Below are 20,465 nucleotides of genomic sequence, written 5' to 3' on the forward strand. Positions count from 1 at the left end.
TTTTTTTTTTTTTTTTTGCCACCAGAAACTGCAGCGTTCAAGGCCCGTGGGCTGGATCCTGTGCCCTAGGAGCACCTAGGAAGCCTTGCTCCATCTCCGCCCGCATATCTGGGGCACCAAGAGAGACAGAGCCGTGAGCCAGGCTCGCCTCATTCCTCGTCTTGGGAGAACCGGACCAACTTCCCCAAAAGGCCTTGCCGTGCACAATTGCCCCGGATTAATAAAGAACAGACCTGCCCCAAGCACCCACCCACCCAGTTGCGTGCATTCAATCCCTGCGTTTGTCTCTCGCTCGGTAACGGGCTGAAGAGGATGGGGGGGGGGGATGACAACACGGATCGCCCCGAGGTTATTTTCCCTTCCACTCAATCTCTTCCTCCCCAAATCTCGCCTGCAAGCTGCCTCCAGCCCGCAGGAGTCGGCAGCGGCTCTTGAGCCCCTAGCCCCAATCCACAGGGTTCGGCTATCCCATTCATTATTGATCATATTTTATAAATCCAACGCCACACAATTTTTTCCGTATTACCGGGAGCCGTGGGGAGGCGGCCCGGCCATTGGCGGAGGGGACGTCACGTGGGCGGGGTCACGTGGTCCGGAGAGGAAAAGGGGTCCTTTTGGTGTAAATCTGGACTCTAATTCTGTAATATATCAAGGAATCTCGTAAAACCGACACTAAAACGTCCCTGCCTACAAATCATCCGGCCAAATTATGAGTTCATTGTATTATGCGAATGCTTTATTTTCTAAATATCCAGCCTCAAGTTCGGTTTTCGCTACCGGAGCCTTCCCCGAACAAACTTCTTGTGCGTTTGCTTCCAACCCCCAGCGCCCGGGCTATGGAGCGGGTTCGGGCGCTTCCTTCGCCGCCTCGATGCAGGGCTTGTACCCCGGCGGGGGGGGCATGGCGGGCCAGAGCGCGGCCGGCGTCTACGCGGCCGGCTACGGGCTGGAGCCGAGTTCCTTCAACATGCACTGCGCGCCCTTTGAGCAGAACCTCTCCGGGGTGTGTCCCGGCGACTCCGCCAAGGCGGCGGGCGCCAAGGAGCAGAGGGACTCGGACTTGGCGGCCGAGAGTAACTTCCGGATCTACCCCTGGATGCGAAGCTCAGGTAACGCCGCGCACCGAGCTGTCCCGAGCCCCAGGGGCCGGGGCACATTACCCGGAAGGCGCCCCCTTCCCGGCAGGGCGCCCCTTTCCGCGTCCAGACTGCTCCCCAGCCGGAGGTCGGCCTGGAAGCCTGCACCCACTGGGCCGCGACCCAGCAGGCCGTCCCCGCCCCCATATTTGCTCGGTGCTCTCAGGCTCGCTCTGCTTCCCGGCGGATCTCTCTTCGCCGACACCACGGCGCTGCGAGCCCCAGCCCGCCCCACCCTTCCTCTCGGCCTTTTAGCTTTAAATATTTATCAGCAGTGCCGGCACGGGCTGGAGACGAGGCCGTTTGTCTTGCGGAGGAAGGCCAGTGTTTGCAGAGAATAGCTATTAGGGTCTCCCCCCTTCTCCCCCCTTCCCAGCTAAGGCTCTCAGCCCTGGGTGTGTCCCACTGCCCCAGCTCGGATAAGGTATGGGGGAGGGGGCCATAGCGCTAAGCAATTCTCCCCTCCCCTTCCTTTCCAGCCAACCCCGCTCCCCCATTATTCCCATCAGGACAATTAGAGGTGGGCTGTAGAGGTCTGGCGGGAGGAGAAAAGGACCCAACCAGGGACACAGAGCTAGAGAGGCAGGTGGAGGGAGGGGGCTGAGGCCAAGGGAGATGAGCCTCCTGATCCCAGTGAACGTGGGTGGGGGAGTGGAACAGGAGAGCTAGAAAGGGGCAGAGGCTTCATGGGAGTGCAGCTGGTTTCCTCAGGTGCTCTTCCTAGGGCTCCTAGGAATCCCTAAAGAACTGGCCAAGTTTGGAGGTGTCAATCCAGATAAGTGGCTCTCTTCTTGGGGGAGGGGCTAGGACTCTCTGGAGCCAAATAAAAACTTAGGGAGTGCAGTTCACTCAGCCAGCTGCTACAGGAACCCCAAGAGGCTGAGGTTCCATGGAGTCCCTGCCAAGTCTGATCCAGACGTCCTTTTCTGCACTGTTTCAAAGCAGATGAACGTGGGAGCTAGCCCCAAAGTCCAGAAGACCCAAGACTCATGGTCAGAGGCACGCAACCCAGTGATGATCAGGGGCCAGAAGGAGCCCGGCTCTCACACCATCAGTATTGGTGGTTATAGACCCCTTTACCTGCTCCATAGTTTAACTGCCTTTCCAGTTGATTTATCAAAGCCCCACTTTTTCTGCTCATAAGCATTTCAGCTTGGCTTTTATCTAACTTGAAACTAGGGCCCCTAGCCCCTCCTCCCCTGTCTCCTTCCTAGGAGGGCTGACATCAGCACCTCTTTCAGTCTCCTCAGGGTTCTGGGCCTAACGCAGAAGTTCCCCTCTACCCTTCAGCCCCCACCACCCAGATACTCCATGTTCCCATCCTATCCCAGGCTGCTGTCTCTCCTCTTCCCCTGTGCCTTCCTGGAGGCCCAAAGATTGCTTTAGAGAGCTGGGCTGTCTAGGCAAGCAGGCAAGCAGGCAAGCAGGACAGCCTGGCCCTGGCTGAAGCTTAGCCACTCACTGGAAAAGAATCATCAGAGGGTCACTGCTGTCAGACCAACTCTGCTCCAACGAAATCTGCAAATTCTTACCTTCTCATTCCACAACATGCTGGGGATGAGTTGGGGGGACTGGGTCTTTGGGGCCCCTTTGTCTCCTTTACTTCTTGGGAAATGCTCTCAAGCCAGGCCTGGCACCCCACTTCAGGGTCACTTGCATGGTTTCTGTTGGTCTCTACTTGAAAGACCATCAGATCAGCATTCAAAAGAGGGGGTTTAGGGTCCTTGATCCCAGAGAGTGAAAGGAGGTTTAACCTCCCCTCATCCCACTTGCACCCCTTAGGAGCAGAGCCTTTTAAGAGCCAGCAGGTTACTTTCCTGGGTTCAGAAGCTCCAGGCTGAAAAAGACTTCTTGGATGGAAAATAGGAATGTTTGCCTTGAGAAGCCTGTAGAAAATTATGCAATTAGGGGAAACTGCAGCTGGAGTAAGGGCTGGGGTATGGAAAGCCAGAATTTGGTTTAGTGGGAAAATGGGCTTCTTCACCCTTCGACTTCAGATTACATATAGGGTCTAAAAGAGAGGTGGACACTCTCTTGGCGTATTCTGTATGATTTTACTCACTGATTTTCCTCTAAATACTGTGCACAGGAACCGACCGCAAACGAGGCCGCCAGACCTACACCCGCTACCAGACCCTGGAGCTGGAGAAAGAATTTCACTACAATCGCTACCTGACTCGGCGGCGGCGCATCGAGATCGCGCACGCGCTCTGCCTCACGGAAAGACAGATCAAGATTTGGTTTCAGAACCGGCGCATGAAGTGGAAAAAGGAGAACAAGATCGCTGGTCCCGGGACCACCGGCCAGGACAAGGCTGAAGCAGAGGAGGAAGAGGAAGAGTGAGGGACAGAGAAAGGGCAGAGGAAGAGACATGAGAAAGGGAGAGGAATAGAAGCCCAGCTCTGGGAGCTGAATCAGGAAACTCAAATCAAATAGGGAAGTTAAAACAAAACAAAACAAAACAAAAAACTATTTAAATGAAAGGAGTTTAAAACATTTTAAAGGAGAAAGGTGAAATTTTGGTTTTTCAACACTGAAAAAATACTACCTATAGGAAAGTCTGTCAGCTTTGGTTTTTTTGTACAATATGAGAAGGACATTATCTACCTGTTCTGTAGCTTTCTGGAATTTACCTCCCCTTTTCTATGTTGCTATTGTAAGGTCTTTGTAAAATCTTGCTGTTTTGTAAGCCCTCTTTAATGCTGTCTTGTGGACTGTGGGTCTGGACTAACCCTGTGGTTGCCTGCCCTCCTGAGCCTCCGCCTTCCCAGTAGTGGCACCAAGGGGCCTTAGGGAGCCCCAAAACCTACCACTCGCGTGTTCCCCAAGCGCCTGGCTGCTGCTCCTTGCTCCCCATCCCCCGGCCCCGTGCTCCCTTTTACATTCTATGTGTATCTAAAGGATGGAAAAATAAAACCCAATTAAAAATAAACAGATGCCCTATTTTCTGTGTCTTCCTAAAGCTGGGAAAGGGTTCAGCCTTAGCGATGTGTAAGCTTCCCAGAGCCCCTTGGCTCTGACTTGTGATGCAGGTTCATTTCTGTGCTGAGTTTGTTCTTTTTCTTGGTGGTGCCTCCTGCTCTGGGGGCTGCCAACTAGTGAACCCCGATATTGCACTCATGCATTCCCTTTACACGCTTTTACACACATTGACATACATGTTGCACAGTCACATGTGTTACAGGCTGACATCAGATACGCACTGTCACAGTCACAAACACTCCTATCCATATGTTAACAAATAAACATACAGGCATTCACATAATACCAAACCCACGCCCAGAACATATGCATTCATGTTCCCATACGCTCACAAGTAAACACACATTCACACTCGCAGACACATTGATACCAGCGTACATTCACACACTGGCTTATAAACACAGATTCACATTTGCCCCCAAGTAAACGCATTCAGGAGCCCACATGCTTAGTCACACACGCTCACAAAACAACAAAACAAAAACCTCACAATTTCACAAACGCGCTTCCTCATTCAGACCTGGAAACCAAGCTGCGGGATCTGGATCTGGGCTGCAGACCAGGCACAAAGACGGAGCTGAAATCCAAGCTGCTAGGCCCCATATGAAGGAATAGTGGAAGGAAAGGGAAAATGAACACCCAAATCCACTCTGGCTTCTTGGGTGGCGTTGGGTAGAGGCCAGGCCCTGGAGTAGAGGCCTCTCAGCGCAGAGCAGCCTCCAGCTAGGGCGCTCACGGCTTCTTGCTTGCACGGCAAACATTTTCGGCAAGAGCTATTCTTTTATTTTATTTCGATTTATTTTACTTTCCTTTGTCTTAATTTATCTCGTTCTGAATTGACACAGACGACCCAAATAAAACTTTAAAATGGGGGTTGGGGAAGTGAATGAGTCCGGGAGCAAGATCCTGAGCGGTGCGAGTTTACCAGACTGGTGTGGCCGCATCCCGGCCGCTCTCGGAGCCTGGCCGCGCCACGCCCGGGGCTTCCTCTGCGCCTCTCCGCCAGCTCTCCCAGCCGCCGCTAGCAGCCTGGAACCATCTCCGCAGCACATAGAGAGAGGAGGAAAAATATGTGGGGGGAGGTTATTTCGTTTCCTCAATTTGGGCATTGGTAGGTCAACTTGAAAGACGGGGTTATTTCAGGGGACCTGAGAAACCCGGGCTGAATTTTTATTTTGTTTTTTGCTTCCAAACACCCACTGATTGCAGGACCAAAACTTAGAGGATGGTGTCTATGCAACTAGATCCGCTGAACTGATTTTTAGTATTTATCCGATTATAAACCCTGGATTGTTTAAATTTAAACAGACTTTGGACAGAAAAAGGGAGGGGGGTTGGTTTTAGGATAATCTGTTGAATTTGAATTTGTATGTAAAATGCTTCTAAACCTGCAGTTTCCCCCATTAATGACCACGTAACGCCCTGCAGAGCGGATGGGCTGTCAAAGGGAACCTGGACTTGCCTGCATTTGGGCGGGAGAAGCCAGGATCCGGCTTTACCCTCCCCCAGTTTCTGGGTTGCGGAGGCGAGAATCTGACTATCTGCCTTGGCCCCCATCCAGGCCACTTCTCCTCCTGGGGCAAACACTAAGCCCTAGGGGATTTAAGGCCCCCATGCCTGCAATGTTGCAAGCCTCACAGGTGGGGTCCTGCCATCTACAGGGCTAGCAATGAGGGGCCAGTTCAGAGGGGGAGAGGGGACACTGAAGCTTTCATTTTGCCCTTATGAAGGTGGCAACTCTAGGCACCGGCTCCTGCTCCTGCCTCACCCCCAAATTGTCTCAGAACAGTCCCTATGCAGAGGATTTGGGGTAGACTTTTACTAGAAGAGGGCGCAGAGCTTCTGTGGAAAATAGGGAGGTTCGGAAAAGAACCCCCTTCCCAGCTGTACGGTTACGGCTTCTCCACTCTGATTTCCTGCCTCCCCAAATCTCACCCCTTCTCAGATTGGGGTTTCCCCAAAAAGAGAGAAGGAGAAGAAAAGAAGATGGCGACTGAGAAAAGGGTTGCTGGTGGAGCAGCCATGAAGAAATGCAATAAATTCCTTGTTGTTTTATGAAAATTTACAACTTTGTGATAGAAGTTTATGAGTGGTTGAATCCAGCGATTGGCCGGCGCCGGTCATGTGGCCGGGCGATCGTGAACATGAACTTTTTATCATTTCCCTGGTGGTTATAATGCAGCATTCTTTTGGACACCACACCTAGGTCGGAGCACTGTCGTCCTTCAGGGCTCCAGCCTCTTGATATTTTTATACTTCAGTATCAGCTCGATAGAGCAAAAGAGAGAGAGGACGAGAGAGGGGGGTGAGGAGAAAAGAGAGAGAGAGAGCGCGCAAGAGGGAGAGGGAGAGAAGGAGGGGTGGGAATTACACAAAGAGAGAACCAAAAATAATTTTGATAAGTTAATTTTCTCACTGATCTGGGATTTTAGTCACCATGGAAGGTAAATGGACAATCTGCCCAGGATCGCAGCCCCATACTATTTTTCAAAGCCAGAACTTACTCCGTTTTCTATGCAAATGTCAGAAAAATGAAACACCCTCTCTCCCAAGTCAGAGAAGGGGAAGCAACGGCTCTCACGTTGGGACAATATTATCTGGAAGCTGAAGAAGAAACTGAACACTCCTTCTTTCCTCCCTACCCATTCCTTTCAATCCGGAGGGGAAAAAAAAATCCCAAGGTCTGCAAAGGTAAGGGAGATTCTACAATTTTCTTGTTCTTTTGCATCGCTTTTGTGTGTGGGGGGTGGGGCTTGGGTTTTCTCCCTCCTCCCCGCTCCAAGACGGGGCTGAACCCCATCTCTGGGCGCTGCAGGGAAAAGCTTCCCAGGAAATTCGGAGGTGGAGAGAGAGGTGGCTGCTTCCTGGAGGGGGAGCCAAGGCAGGGAAAGCGGGAAGAGGAATCAAAAGACGGCCAGGAGACCAGCTCTAAGTCGCCTTCTTATGCTTGGAGAAGAGACTCAAGCAAGGGGGCAGCGAAAGAGAGGATGGGGGGGGTGGGTTATCTGGACTTCAGTGGCACCTAAAGAAGCCAGTCCTTATGGCCTCCGTGGGCTTGCCCCCTCCCCCTCCTGCCACCCCTCCCTTGTCCCGGCCTCTAGCTATTGCCCCCGCGCAGTTATCTTGCCTGGTGCGGATATCTCTGGGTTCCCAGAAGCATTGGCATGTGGGGCGGTGGCGTTAAGGGACGTCCTGGTCTCTATAGGGCCTGGAATCTCCGCCGAGGCCGGCGAGGGAGAGGAAACGGCTAGAGAAACACAGAAAAGACAATTCACAGAGAAATGTTCACTATCTCCCTTCGGAGACATTTTTGAAATTAAAGGGCTATGGGTGGAGACACCAAAAACGAGGGAGACCCCCCCACACCCACCCACCAGGAAGCCTGCCCGAGAATGCCCAAGTATCTCGCCACTGCCACTCCCGCAGGAGGGAGCCTCGCTCTGCAGGGAGACAGTTTTGTGGTTTTAATGCGGTAGGTTGCAGCTGTTGGTTTCTGCACGATATTGCTTCTATTACTTGCGTTGTATTGGTATGGGATGTGTGGATTTCGGTGGAGGAAAAAATTGCCATGTGTATGTCTGATATGATAACATTTCAAACTTTCCTGGGTCCAGACATGGTGATTGTGAAGAAGCTGTTAAGTGCATTTTTGTTTTAGGCTTGTAAATAAAAAAAAAGAAAGAAAGAAAGAAGAAAATAAAAAGAAAATCCAATTATGGGACCTAGCAGCGTCTAAACTGAAAAGCTAACTGGCACTGAGCTCAGACAGTCCCGTCCCTCGGGTGTCCAATTTTATCCCTCAGTCAGGCCTTCTAGAGGGTGGGGAGGGCAGAGAACCATTGGGCAGGAGACAGAGATTCCTAAAGTAGCTGGTGGGGTGGAAGTAGGTGCCAGCCTTGAGGCAAGTACTTTAAAATGGGGTAAGGGAGTTTCTGGGGAAGCTTCCAGCCAAGAGATAAGTGATGTTGGCTGTGCAGGGCAGGAGAGATTGTGATTTTTAGTTAGGTTTGCACGAACATGTAATTGCTTTTCTCTTTCTTAAGACCAGATGCCTCGGGCCTCTGGTTGTCCCGGAGTTACAGGGTCTGGGGCGTTTTGGAAGTGGGGATATATTTATTATCCCAGTCCTAAGCTAGGAGAGGGACGACGCGGCCACTTGTGGCACGAAAGAGGCAGCTCTGTGGCCCCAGGTAGATGCCCTAGGTTCAGGCCCGGCCTGAGATCCCGGAGGGACCGCTGGGCTTCGTAGCGAGAGTTCTCCGCCAGCACCCACGGCACTCAGGGCCTATTCTCAAGGGAAAATTTTCCCAAACCCACCCATACTAAAGGTCTTTTTCTCCTGTAGTCTTGGAGGGTTATAAATCCTCCCTTAGACAGTGCGCTGTGACCCAAATTATGCGGTTTGCTGCCATCTACCGTCCGTTCAGAGACAAGCGGCTTAGGGGCCGCAAGCCCCGCGACACTGTCCAGCGGTGCCCCCGACGCCTGGAGACCCGGTCGCGCAGATCCACGGGATTCGGGGGATTTCGGGCCCACGCCGACTCTCTCAGCTGGATCTTGGTTCCCCGGTGTGGGTTAGAGAAGTCTCTCCTTCACCCATCATCCCCAATTTCCCACTCCCCCAGTCTCCGCCCATCCCAGCCCCAAACCTGGCGGCTGGCAGGGGAAGCGGCTTCCTCTAGGGCATATTTTAAAATGTCTAATTCTGCTTCCAGCGGGCAGGGGCCCTGAATCAAAGAGTAGAGGGATCAGAGACAAGACCCCCACCGCCATCCCCACCCCACCCCCACCCCACCAAGGTGCGGGAGAGGAAGAGGCAGCTTGAGACATCCGAAGCCAAGGCTGTTCAAGGTTTATTTGGTTTTCTTCTCTGCCAAGGGAGGGGACCCGCAGGGCAGGCGCCGGCCCCGGCAGTTCCACTCGGTTGTCAAAAGACAAACCGGGTCTGTGTTCTCCTGGTTGGCTGGTGGGTCTCGCCAGTTCCTTGGTTGGTGGGTTCGTGGTGAAGGAATTGAACGGAGTTTTCTGGAAACTGTTGATGTCTGCAAGCGAGTGTCAATCCCCTCCCCCATTCTCGATCTTTTCAAGCGAAGTGGACCTAAATATGATTTGGGAAAAATTTGGAAGTGGACTGGGGCCAAATCATTAAGGAATCACACTGTGGTAATTTCCGTTCCTGTTGGACCCTTCACACCGGCTTAACTCGACCACCTTCCCAAGAGGGAGTGGCCAGGGCTAGGCTATGCGCCTCTGCTGCAGCGTTTGAATATTGGCCCCGTCTCACGGGTTACTGATTAGCTTGGGCTTTCAAGCCGTAGGAGGAAGCTCTGGCAGTTCCTTTAAAGGTGCTGTGGTCCCATTCCTGGGTGGGGGTGGGGTTCCAGGAAATTGCCTGCGGTGCCAGTCAGACCAAGGTGTTCTCAGAGTCTGGCCCAGGGCTAGAGGAGCTGATGAGGTTAAGGTGCCTGGTGGTGCTGGGGACAAACACTGTGGCTGCGGCCCCCACCCGCTTTTGGCGCTTCTGGAGCAGCTCTTTTCAGCTTTTCTGCAGCGAGAGTGACTTTCTGGTGGCTGTATGGCCCGGCTCAGCGAGGTGCTCTATAGGAGGCCCCGAGGGAGCCAGCCATAGAAGGTCCTTGGCCCCTCGGAGATTGTTTTACTTTTGGACAATCCAAAAGACATGTAGAGAAGTCAAGCTGGTACATGGTACTGAAACACTTCAGGGCCTTTAGGTTGCGCCCTGGGTGAGGGTAGGAAACTGGGAGAGTGGCTCAGCGCTACTGCTCACTCCCCTTAAAGATCAAAGAGGATGCCGCTCATTTGCATAATGAAAATGAAGTCTTTGTACTTTGATTTGAACGGACCAATTTTAGGGCAAAGTGTCTCATCTAAAGAGCCTCCCTCAACCTATGGGAGTGATCACTCAGTACCCCTGGGAACATTTATTTATGTTCCCCAAACCCAGAGAAACAGAGTCCAGGGTGAGAATTGAGTTGAAATATTTTCATCCCATCCCACCCCAGCCAAAGTTGGCAGTAGTGGGGGAAGGTGCTCATCACCCCCAAAGAGCTGAGGGAGAGGGCCTTATAGCTTAGAGGAAATCAGAAGCCTGGACAATGTCTCAGTACCCCCACACACACACCGCGCGCGCGCGCGCGCGCGCGCGCACACACACACACACACACACACACACACACACAAAGAGGCAAATATCCCTCCTGAGGTTACCTATCAAGAATTTTTCTCCTGAACTGAACACAACTTAGGAAACATTTTCCTGGGAACTGGAATGTGTTAGCTTGCCCACAGGACTGCAGACTCACAGCATAGAAAATTACAATTATAAATCCTGCCTGTGGGGTATCTGTGTAATCCCTCTGTTATGTACTCAAGAATTGGTACACACTTCTATCCATCTCTCTGAACACACACTTCCTCGTTGAGGCAGGGAGAGACACCCCAGACTGGCGGATGGCTGAGCCCGCTGTGTATTTACATATTCCCCCATGGAGACAGACAGAGGGCGGTGGACCGAACCACAGACAGATTCGTAGGGATCTGGCTCCAGAAAGGAGTCGGTCTCTGGCCCGCCCTGCCCGCCTGCTCTTTTTCCCAAACAAACAGATCAGATGAATAAACGCTCATAAATACCTCTGGGCTTAGATAAGAGCGATGAGGCGCTATTTCCTTTCATGCCCGACTCCAGGCGCCCAGGCCCTGCCCATAGTGGCTCCATCTCCAGACAAGCAACCTGCAGAGGTGAGGTAAATTTGGGGGCTGTGATTCTAAAGATAGGGCAATTATTTTCCTGCTTCTGACACAGGGAAATGCTCCCTTCCTCACGAGATCTTATTTTGTTCAGACTCCACTGAGAAAACCACACTATTTAGTGCTAGGATGGGGACATTGTTGGGCCGGGAGGAGGCACGGAAGGCTGAGGCCCAGGGCTCAGCCTCAGCAGCAGGGAGGGAGGTGCATGCAAGCCCTCTCTCCCACTTTTTCCCCCCCTGTTCAAATGGCCCCTAGTCCTCTCTAGAAGTGAGCCCAACCATAGCTAGGTTTGGAATATTTATCCTTCTTCATTATCAGGGGGTTTAAATTTGTTTTCTTAAATGCTTATCAAAAACTCCCATAGAGTCAGGTTAGGAAGTGATTGGAGGGACATCCAGGGATGGCCATTTTGCCATTAAGGTGCAGCCTAGAAGTTGCCCTGAGTTCAGAGAGCCTTGGAGACCATGTTGCAACCAAGTAAGTTCCCACCCTTGGTCATCTAAGCTCAGTCCTCTACCACATTCTCTAGTGTCTTTTACCATCTTCAGTGGGGAGAACTTGGCCAGAAAAAGGAGCCCAAAGGAAGGACAAGGCAGAGGAGGGTCAGCCTGGCCTGACATCTGACTTTGTTCCATGCCCTGGCCCCTTCTTGTCCCCAGGTGTGAAGGTTGTCACCCTTCACTATGTGGCCTGTGGATCCATATTAGAATGTTGGAAATGCTCTGTGGCCCTGTCTCCCAGCCTGGGCTCAATGATCATTTTCCTTGGATGAAAGAGCCAGAGATATACATTCTCTCACACACCCAAATTTGTAAGGCAGCAAAGCTGATGATATGAACATGGGGTGTGGGAGGGAATTGTAGCGATGCTGAGACACAGACAGAAGGGAGAGGGAATGCTGGCTGATGGCTGGAAGCTGCCTGCTGAGTCCCCAAGAGAACGCAAATGCCCTTCTCTCCCTATCAAACTAAAGCAAAAACCAAGTCTTGGGAAAGAATTAATTTCAAAAAGAACAGGCAGCTCCTACAGAGACTTGGAAGAAGAGTGAGGGTGCCTTTCTTCCCAGTGGTCTCTGACTGCCTCAACTATCAGGAGGGTTTGAAGCCCACAACTGGAAGAAGAATGATTTCTTCCTTGTCCTCAGATTTACAGGGACATACTTGATTCCTGAAAATCCTATAGCCCAGGCTATTCTTAAGTCTTTTGGGATTGCAGAGGGTACTGGAGTGAGGGTTGCAGGCAGGATAGGGATCAGACAAATAAAGCCGCCTAGGCTGAGGGATACCCCTCACTCCTTCACTCCATATCGCCAAGTGAGGAGAGGGTTAGTCGCTTTCCCCAGTGCCCCTTCCCCTGTCAAGAGTGAGAAGCTGCATACTAGAACCAGGCAGAATGTTTTGGGTAGCCGCCCCCATCGCCACCTTCCAAGAAGCTCCTAGTCTAGCCACAGAGCCAGAAGGGGAAGCTTGGGCTCAGTCCCTCCTGCCGGCTCCTCCTCTTCTGGGTCTTCTAGGCAGTGGGATCTGGCCTGCCCCCTCAGAACAGAAGGGTTGTGGAGAAGCAGGAACAATAACCCGAGGCTTGGAGGAGAGAGATCAGATCTGATAAACAGGAAGAACGATGTTCAAAACCTGGGGAGGAGGGTGTTTCTTCTTTGCTTGTCTTAGCGGAGAACTCTTCTCACCTTCCACCGACATAAAACCCTAGAAACAAATCTTCTTCTTTAGTTCTCTCTCAAGGAGATTCAGAGACATTTACCCACCCCTCCCTGGAGAGAAGGGGCCCAAGCAACGCAGGGGTTAACTTTTCTGAAAACACAATTAACTTTTTCCAATCCTGCGTGGGGTAGGAGAGAGATGTATTTATTTAATCACCCGGGAGTGGGGTGGTCTCAATCTAAACGCTCCCTCCTCCCTCAAAGGCACAGAGCCTGTTTCACAGATCCTACGTAGGTGGAACAGGACGCGCTGTGTTGTTGGGGAGAGAGAGAGAGAAAGGCGAAGGAGAAGGAGGAAAAAAAAGGTTGATAGGTTTGTGCGCGGGTCCCTCGTGCGGGCTGCGCTCCTCCTGGGTGCTATTTGACAATTCCTGCCTCTGCCATTGGTCAGTGTTGGATCAGATGGTTGTATTTCCTTCTGGCCCTCACTGGCACCTCGCCATCCCCCCTCAGCTAAAACCCAATCTCGGATATACTACTAATAGGCGCGGCGCTCGGACTATAAAACACAACAAATCATAAACCCGGCGGAGCAGCAGTGGCCGCGCGCGCCTCCCCTCCCAATGAGTTCCTATTTCGTGAACTCCACCTTCCCCGTCACTCTGGCCAGCGGGCAGGAGTCCTTCCTGGGCCAGCTACCGCTCTACTCATCGGGCTATGCGGACCCGCTGAGGCATTACCCCGCGCCCTATGGGCCAGGGCCGGGCCAGGACAAGGGCTTTGCCACTTCCTCCTATTACCCGCCGGCGGGCAGTGGCTACGGCAGAGCGGCGCCCTGCGACTACGGGCCGGCGCCGGCCTTCTACCGCGAGAAGGAGTCGGCCTGCGCACTCTCCGGCGCCGAAGAGCCGCCCCCGTTCCACCCCGAGCCGCGGAAGTCGGACTGCGCGCAGGACAAGAGCGTGTTCGGCGAGACAGAAGAGCAGAAGTGCTCTACTCCGGTCTATCCGTGGATGCAGCGGATGAATTCGTGCAACAGTGAGTGAGACTTCCCGTCGCCGTCGCCGTCGCCCTGGCTTCCCGGGCCCCCACCCCGGGACACAGAACTAGTGAGCGCCCCCTGCCCCAATCTCCCACAGGGTGCTGGGTGGGCATCTCAGTTAGGAGATAGAAGAAGATTGGGTGCCTGCCCGGGGTCTCTCGCTGTGTCTCCTATTAGGCAGGAGTTACAAAGTTTGCAAAGTCCCAGCCACACTGGGAGTAACGGGGAGGGAGTGTGCTCTCCTGGGACCCCTGGCCAGAGCCGGGGTTCCAGGACAGGAAAGGGAGCAGGGGCCCGCAGACACGGGCTTGGCTTTACTTTGCGCCCCCAGCCCCCCTCTCCCAGCCCTGGTAGGGTTCCCCAACCAAAGACGGCTCCATTAAAAACGGAGTGCGTCATGTAAGGGGGTAGGAGGTGACGCTGAAGAGGAAGAGTTGAGTCTGACTGGGACTGTGTTTCCCTGAGGGTGGGGGGCTGGGGCAAGATGAGGCACCAGGAAAGGGGTGGTAATCAGAGGAGGGAGGAGGAATAAGGGGAAGGAAGAGAGAGGGAGCAGGCGGAGCGAGAGAGGAAGAAACAGGCGCGGGGTCTCAGGTTGGATTATTTGTTGGCCTTAAGTCCCAACTGATGTCCATTAGCCGGACTCGAAAGTGCGGAGCCGTTAATGTGGACTATGGATCGATCTACGTCATTACGGATTAAGGGCCTGGATTTATCACTGGGTTGGCGGAATGGGGGTGGGGGAGAAAGATGGATGGAAAGCGAGGGAAAGACAAGATGCAACTAGGAAGAGACACACCTGACCAGCCCCTCCCCCCAGGCTCAGGTGGGAGTTCAAACTGCTCCTCCCCTCCCCCATCTAGACAGACGGCACAGGCCTAGGAAACCAGGAGGGAATCTGGAGGGGGCGCTGGAGGAGTGCGAAAGTGGGGAAGGGAACCGGCAGAGTGGAGGGTATCCCTGTACTGGCTGGAGTCTGTGTTCGAGGGTCGACTAGGGGAGGGGGCCCTGGGCCCGGTGACTCCAGGCCTCAGCATCTCCACTCTGCGTAACAGGTTCCTCCTTTGGGCCCAGTGGCCGGCGAGGCCGCCAGACATACACGCGTTACCAGACGCTGGAGCTGGAGAAGGAATTTCACTACAATCGCTACCTGACGCGGCGGCGGCGCATCGAGATCGCGCACGCCCTGTGCCTGACTGAGCGGCAGATCAAGATATGGTTCCAGAACCGACGCATGAAGTGGAAAAAGGAGAGCAAACTGCTCAGCGCGTCTCAGCTCAGTGCCGAGGAGGAGGAAGAAAAACCGGCCGAGTGAAGGTGCTGGAAAGGGAGGGAGGACGCGAGGGGAAAGGCCTGTGGGGAGCCGAGGGCGTCGGAGAGACCCGGGAAGGAAGGCTCTCGGGTGGGGGAGCCAGGAGACCTGCTCTCCAGCGCACGACAGGCGGGGCCCAGCTCTCTCCTCCACGCCCCCGCCCGCACAGCTCCCGGTGGGTGCTCTGAGGCCTCACTACTCGAGCCCACCCAGCACCCCGCGCGCCCTTCCTTCCCGAGGAACTCGCCTCAGCCTGATCAGGCTTCCTGGTGAGAACTGAGGATCGGACTCACTTGATGTTTCCTGGAAGCAGAGCAAAATGCTCTTGTCCCTGTCGCGTCTCATTTCGTCCATGTCCCCCATGCACGGTTCAATGGTAGATTCGCTGTCCCCTCAGCGGAGGCCTTGAAGACTCCCTGATCCCAGACCTGTCGTCTCTCCCACCCCCTCCCCAAAGCCACTGGAAGGAGCACATACTACCTAGAAGTAAGAAGAGGAGCCTCAGAAGAAAACAAAGTTCTATTTTATTAATTTTCTATGTGTTGTGTTTGTAGTCTTGTCTTAGCTCGGGACGTGAAATACTTCGATGATGATAATAATAATAATAATAACAATAATAAAGATGTGAAAACTCGACGCTGGGTCACCTCCGATCCTCCCCTGCCGTTTTTCCCTCTCCCCTCAACCCCCAGCCTCTCCATCCGTCTTGAGCCAGAATTCTTCAGCAAAAGCGAGAGCCCTGGCCCCCTGAAGCGAGCCCTGTTCGACTGGGAAGTTACAGCTGAGATAAAGGCTGGAGCGATCAGTCCTGCCCAGGCCCCAGCGCTGCGTTTCCCTGGTGCTGAGGCTCACAGCCGCCTCTCCCCGTGCAGACTTGGGGGATGGAGAGGGGCTGTTTCCCTCTCATTCTCTAGCCTCTCCTCCTGTGTCCACAGCACTAAGGGAGCCACTGAGGCCCCTAAAGCTCTCTTGCGGAGACGGAGCCATCGAGTCTGGGGGCCTCTGCAGCTCTTTTCTGTCCTCACCTTCGCAGAGACCCCTGGCCTTTGGCCCGTCCACATGGCCAGGTTTTTTCGCCAGCCTTGGCTCTCTGCTCCTGGCCTGTGGCTGCGGAGACTAAAAAATGGGGCCACTGGATATCTCTCGCCCTGTAGCTGAAGGCTCCAGGTGCCCCTTCCCACCTCAAGTAGGAGGTCAGCCTCAAGTAGGAGATCAGCCTCAAGCAGGGGAATGTAAAGCCACCAGCCAGGCACAGGCCGAAGGGCACAACTTTCCCTTGCTCCTTGGAGACCCCAGGGCAGGAGGCCAGGTGATGGGGCATTTAGTGTCATCCTCTCAACCGGGAATGGCCCATTCTCTCTCTGCTTGCACCGGCACCCAGAGGGCAAGTTGCGGCCACTGTTTTCCTTTATTCCTCCGCCCTCTGGCTTCCTTTATTATTTTTAAAGAAAATAATCCCCTCCTAATAGGGGACCAGCTTCGGGCGGTCTCTGGCCGCCCAGGGTGCTCAGCAAAGCATGAGGGTCCTTGGAACCCCTTTTCCAGGAAGGCGGCTGACACCAGGCAAATTCTCAAACTGCCCAGCTGCGAGTGAGGGGCCTGGAGTGGGGCCTCCAAATGCAGTAGCCTAGGACGAGGGGAAGGGGCTCCGCTTTACAAACTCTCAGACACATGTTACTACTCAAACCCAAGCAGCAGACGCGGTGGCCGCTGTGGTCTTTTCGGCAACTAGGCCACTTAGCCCCAGCTGTGTTCGGCTTCTGGGGTCCCTGTCCTGCTCTGTCACTTCCCACGCCTGGGTTAAGGACCACCAAGGAGGTCAGGAAGGGGATTTCGAACTTCCAAGTGGCCCAGGAGAAGTGAACGCTTCTTTTGCTTGTTTTTCAAGCCTCCCGTCCAGTCCTGCCGGCTCGGCCTGGGCGCTGTGGACCGGCAACAGCAGCCCCACCAGGATGCAGGCAGGGCTAAGCTCCCGGGGAAAACCCGTTACAATAACTGTTTTTCACACACAACTTCCAACCCTTCCCCCATTTCCGCCTCCAACTCGGAGACTTGCAAAGCCCGAGAAAGGGAAAAGCAACTCAATCTTTAATCTTCTCATCCAAAGTTAAAATAATAACGACAATGATGATGTAGGGAGAAGGAACCAAATAGAGAGGCTAACCCCACCCACAAGAAAGTGGGTAAAAAGCCCAACCCCTGCTCGAAAAGGCTCAACCCTGTGGCTGAGCCTTGGCCGGGTTTCTTTCTCTCCCGGCGGCTGCAGGGAGCCGGCAGGGAGGCAGCAGCCGCCGCCATGGCGGTCTCCCGCCCGCGCTCCCGTCGATCGCCGGGAGGTGGCGCGCTCTGCTCAGAGGCCAACGCCAACCTTCTCCCAGTTTCTCCCCTTCTCCTTTTCCCCTCTCTCGGAGGCTCGCATTGAATCGGCCCTAACGATTCTCGGATCGTCATTATTTGTAACCATAGAGCATGAATTACCTCTTGAGGTCATCAGCGAGAATTTACGACTGGTCAACAAAAGCACGTGATTCCCTAACGCCCCCCCACCCCCCTTCCAACCCCCCCCATATTTGGCCGCATACATAGCAAAACGAAGTACAGTGCATCGCTATAATTCATTAATACATCATAAATCGTGAAGCACAGGGTTATAACGACCACGATCCACAAATCAAGCCCTCCAAAATCACCCAAATGAGCTCGTACTTTGTAAACTCCTTCTCGGGGCGTTATCCAAATGGCCCGGACTATCAGTTGCTAAATTATGGCAGTGGCAGCTCTCTGAGCGGCTCTTACAGGGATCCCGCTGCCATGCACACCGGCTCTTACGGCTACAATTACAATGGGATGGACCTCAGCGTCAACCGCTCCTCGGCCTCCTCCAGCCACTTTGGGGCGGTGGGCGAGAGCTCGCGCGCCTTCCCAGCGCCCGCCCAGGAGCCCCGCTTCAGGCAAGCGGCTTCGAGCTGCTCCCTGTCCTCGCCCGAGTCCCTGCCCTGCACCAACGGCGACAGCCACGGCGCCAAGCCCTCTGCTTCGTCCCCCTCCGACCAGGCGACCTCAGCCAGTTCCAGCGCCAATTTCACCGAAATAGACGAGGCCAGTGCGTCCTCGGAGCCTGAGGAAGCGGCGAGCCAGCTAAGCAGCCCCAGCCTAGCTCGGGCGCAGCCAGAGCCCATGGCCACCTCCACAGCCGCGCCTGAGGGGCAGACTCCGCAGATATTCCCCTGGATGAGGAAGCTTCACATCAGCCATGGTAATTCTCTCTCTCTTTTTTGTATTCTCAGCTTTCCTTCTCTGCGTTTTGGGGTGGGATGGGAGAACAAGGAGAGCTTGGCTTTACCCTAAATATAGATTCATTTTTCCAAGGGGGAGAAGTCTCTAAGAGGGGCCTCATAGCTTGGTAGACAGAGCCAAACAGGGTCTCTCTGTTAGAGGGGGATATTTTTAATAATTTGTTTCAGCTTCGGCTTAGGTTTTTATTAGCGCAGCTGTACCAGCTTCAGAATAAAGGATGGGGTTCATGTAATGTGGGGAAGAGTTCTGCTTACCCCTGAAATTTTGAGACTGCCGCTAGCAAAGAAGGGGTGAGCAGTAAAAGGAGCTTTCCAGGGCAAAAGTGCAACCGCTCTCCTCCCTCCCGGGGCGAGCGGCCGCCTGAGCCCAGCCAAGGGTGAGGCACTAGGAGCGAGCAAAAGACAAAGCCGGGCGCACTGGCTGCCGGCAGAAGTGGGGGATGCAGGAGAAAGGGGTGCAGAAATAGAGCTTGAATGTGGGCATCTGGAGTAGAGAGGATTGGAGCTGTGGTGAGCTGGGTGCCGGGACGCCTGGGTCCTGCTCCCCGCCCCTCCCACCCAGTGCCCCTCCCTTAACCGGAATAACGTTGCCTTGCGGCTTTCTGCTCCAGATATGACCGGGCCGGACGGGAAAAGGGCCCGGACCGCGTATACCCGCTACCAGACCCTGGAGCTGGAAAAGGAGTTCCACTTCAACCGCTACCTGACCCGGCGACGGCGCATCGAGATCGCCCACGCACTCTGCCTGTCCGAGCGCCAGATCAAGATCTGGTTCCAGAACCGGCGCATGAAGTGGAAGAAGGACAACAAACTGAAAAGTATGAGCCTGGCTACAGCCGGCAGCGCCTTCCAGCCCTGAGCCTGCCCAGAGGAGCCCAGCGGCCCAAGAGCCCATGTCACCCCCAGCCCTGGCCCCTCCAATCCTCCCCGCGCTGCCGCCGCCCGCTGGGGACCGGTTCCCACAAGCCTGCCTCGCCCCGGCCTTGTGTTACGATATTTCGTTTGGTCTTAGGTCTTCCTGTGGCTCCCTCTCTCCTGGACTGGTTATCTTGTTATTATTGTTAATAATAATAATTATTATTATTTTCCTTCCATGCTCCCAACTCCCTTCTGCTTGCCCCAAATCCGCCAGCGTTTCTGAATGTTTGTGTCTGTGATCGCAGTCCTTCCCCCAGGAAAAAAAAAAAAAAAAAAAAAAGAAATTCGCATGTTTAATGTGAACTCTCCCCTCCCCATCTGTGTTCTAACTTATTTATAAAAAGATGATCGCTGTATTTTGAGTTTCAGCTGGAAACTTCTGTAAGGGGCAGCAGTTGAGGTGGGGTAGTGCCGCAGTGGGGCCAAGCTGAGCTGGCCTCAGAGATGGAGTCTCTTTTCATTCTCCTCTTCCTCTCTCCCCACTCCCCAGGCCCAAGTCTCCTAGGGGCTTGGTCCTAGGGTGGGAAGGGGCTAGGGAGGACCAAAGGGATAATATTGAGAAGAGAGAAAGAAGATAGTGAGATTTAAGTTCCTGCTGCCTGGGTAGGCCCCACAAGGCCTGGTCTGGGAGTATACGGAAACAAAAATGATCCTCAGTGCAAAATGTCTTGTGTATTTCTCTGTGAATCCATGGGTCCAGCTAGAGGGCCCAAAGCTTATAAATATGGGGATAGTCTGGGTCAGACCCATCTCTCCCTTACCCATTTTGCTTCCAAGACCATTTGTAGTGAGCGAGTGGATGCTGTGCTACGTGTGAAATCTCTTTGCGGGGCCTGTCTCAGTGATTCGCTTTTGGTATTTGTTTGTAGCTTTCCTGGAAGTCAAATAAATGTTTCCCCCACTCCATTGCCCTTCCACTTGTCTTTTCTCCGAGGGGTCTGCCTCTTCCATCCCAGGCACACCCTGCACCATTCTCAATAGATCTGGGGTGCAGGGAAGAAAAAGTAGGCTGCTTCCCAACAGCTCTTCTCAGCCATGTAAGTCCCTGGCTTGGTCAACAGTGCTTGGGCTAGAGAACAGACCTTGGTGCCTGGGGAACTCCAAGGCCCAGAAACCCCATGTGGGGCTGGGGCAGGGGAAAGGCTGAACTAGACTCTATCCTGGTCTTCCATTAGCTGGCCAAGGAAGCCTCTGGAAAACTCTTCTGGGAAAGTAATTTGGGCCTAAGTCCTCAGCGGGAGGCTCCTAGCCTTTTGGGAGTGGTAGAGGCCTGCCCAGCCCCCTGTCTCCTACTCCAAGTCCCAATTCAGCTCTGCCACCAACTAAAGCAAAAAAAAAAAAAAAAAAAAAA

The 20,465-nt window shown here is 53.8% G+C and overlaps 4 protein-coding genes and 1 long non-coding RNA gene across 6 annotated transcripts in view; 4 read left to right on the forward strand and 1 right to left on the reverse strand.

The window, feature by feature from the left end:
• Positions 1-253, forward strand: part of HOXB8 (homeobox B8) — a 3,885-nt gene extending 3,632 nt beyond the window's left edge. For both annotated transcript variants that reach the window (XM_017854030.1, XM_017854031.1), the window contains exon 3: positions 26-253. In XM_017854030.1, the coding sequence (XP_017709519.1) occupies positions 26-137 (112 nt within the window). In that variant the 3' untranslated portion in view covers positions 138-253. The remainder of the gene's footprint in view (positions 1-25) is intronic.
• A 347-nt stretch (positions 254-600) lies between these two features.
• HOXB7 (homeobox B7) lies at positions 601-4,068 on the forward strand. The gene is made up of 2 exons (XM_017854033.1): positions 601-1,109; positions 3,226-4,068. The coding sequence occupies exons 1-2, from the start codon at positions 710-712 to the stop codon at positions 3,477-3,479; spliced, it is 654 nt and encodes a 217-aa protein (XP_017709522.1). The 5' UTR covers positions 601-709; the 3' UTR covers positions 3,480-4,068.
• A 920-nt stretch (positions 4,069-4,988) lies between these two features.
• HOXB6 (homeobox B6) lies at positions 4,989-15,550 on the forward strand. The gene is made up of 3 exons (XM_017853965.1): positions 4,989-6,809; positions 13,060-13,584; positions 14,644-15,550. The coding sequence occupies exons 2-3, from the start codon at positions 13,170-13,172 to the stop codon at positions 14,901-14,903; spliced, it is 675 nt and encodes a 224-aa protein (XP_017709454.1). The 5' UTR covers positions 4,989-6,809; positions 13,060-13,169; the 3' UTR covers positions 14,904-15,550.
• On the reverse strand, positions 8,950-10,869 carry LOC108516468 (uncharacterized). The gene is made up of 2 exons (XR_001881833.1): positions 10,770-10,869; positions 8,950-9,216 (listed from the first exon to the last, which is right to left on the reverse strand). It is a non-coding gene; the product is annotated as an uncharacterized LOC108516468 (long non-coding RNA).
• Positions 15,551-15,652: 102 nt separating the features above from the next.
• On the forward strand, positions 15,653-20,020 carry HOXB5 (homeobox B5). Its single transcript, XM_017853964.1, has 2 exons — positions 15,653-18,156; positions 18,808-20,020. The coding sequence occupies exons 1-2, from the start codon at positions 17,595-17,597 to the stop codon at positions 19,053-19,055; spliced, it is 810 nt and encodes a 269-aa protein (XP_017709453.1). The 5' UTR covers positions 15,653-17,594; the 3' UTR covers positions 19,056-20,020.
• The last annotated feature ends 445 nt before the right edge of the window (positions 20,021-20,465 follow it).

The sequence above is a fragment of the Rhinopithecus bieti genome, unplaced genomic scaffold, assembly GCF_001698545.2.
Source record: "Rhinopithecus bieti isolate Rb0 unplaced genomic scaffold, ASM169854v2 scaffold_35856, whole genome shotgun sequence".
Taxonomy (NCBI): Eukaryota; Metazoa; Chordata; class Mammalia; order Primates; family Cercopithecidae; genus Rhinopithecus; species Rhinopithecus bieti.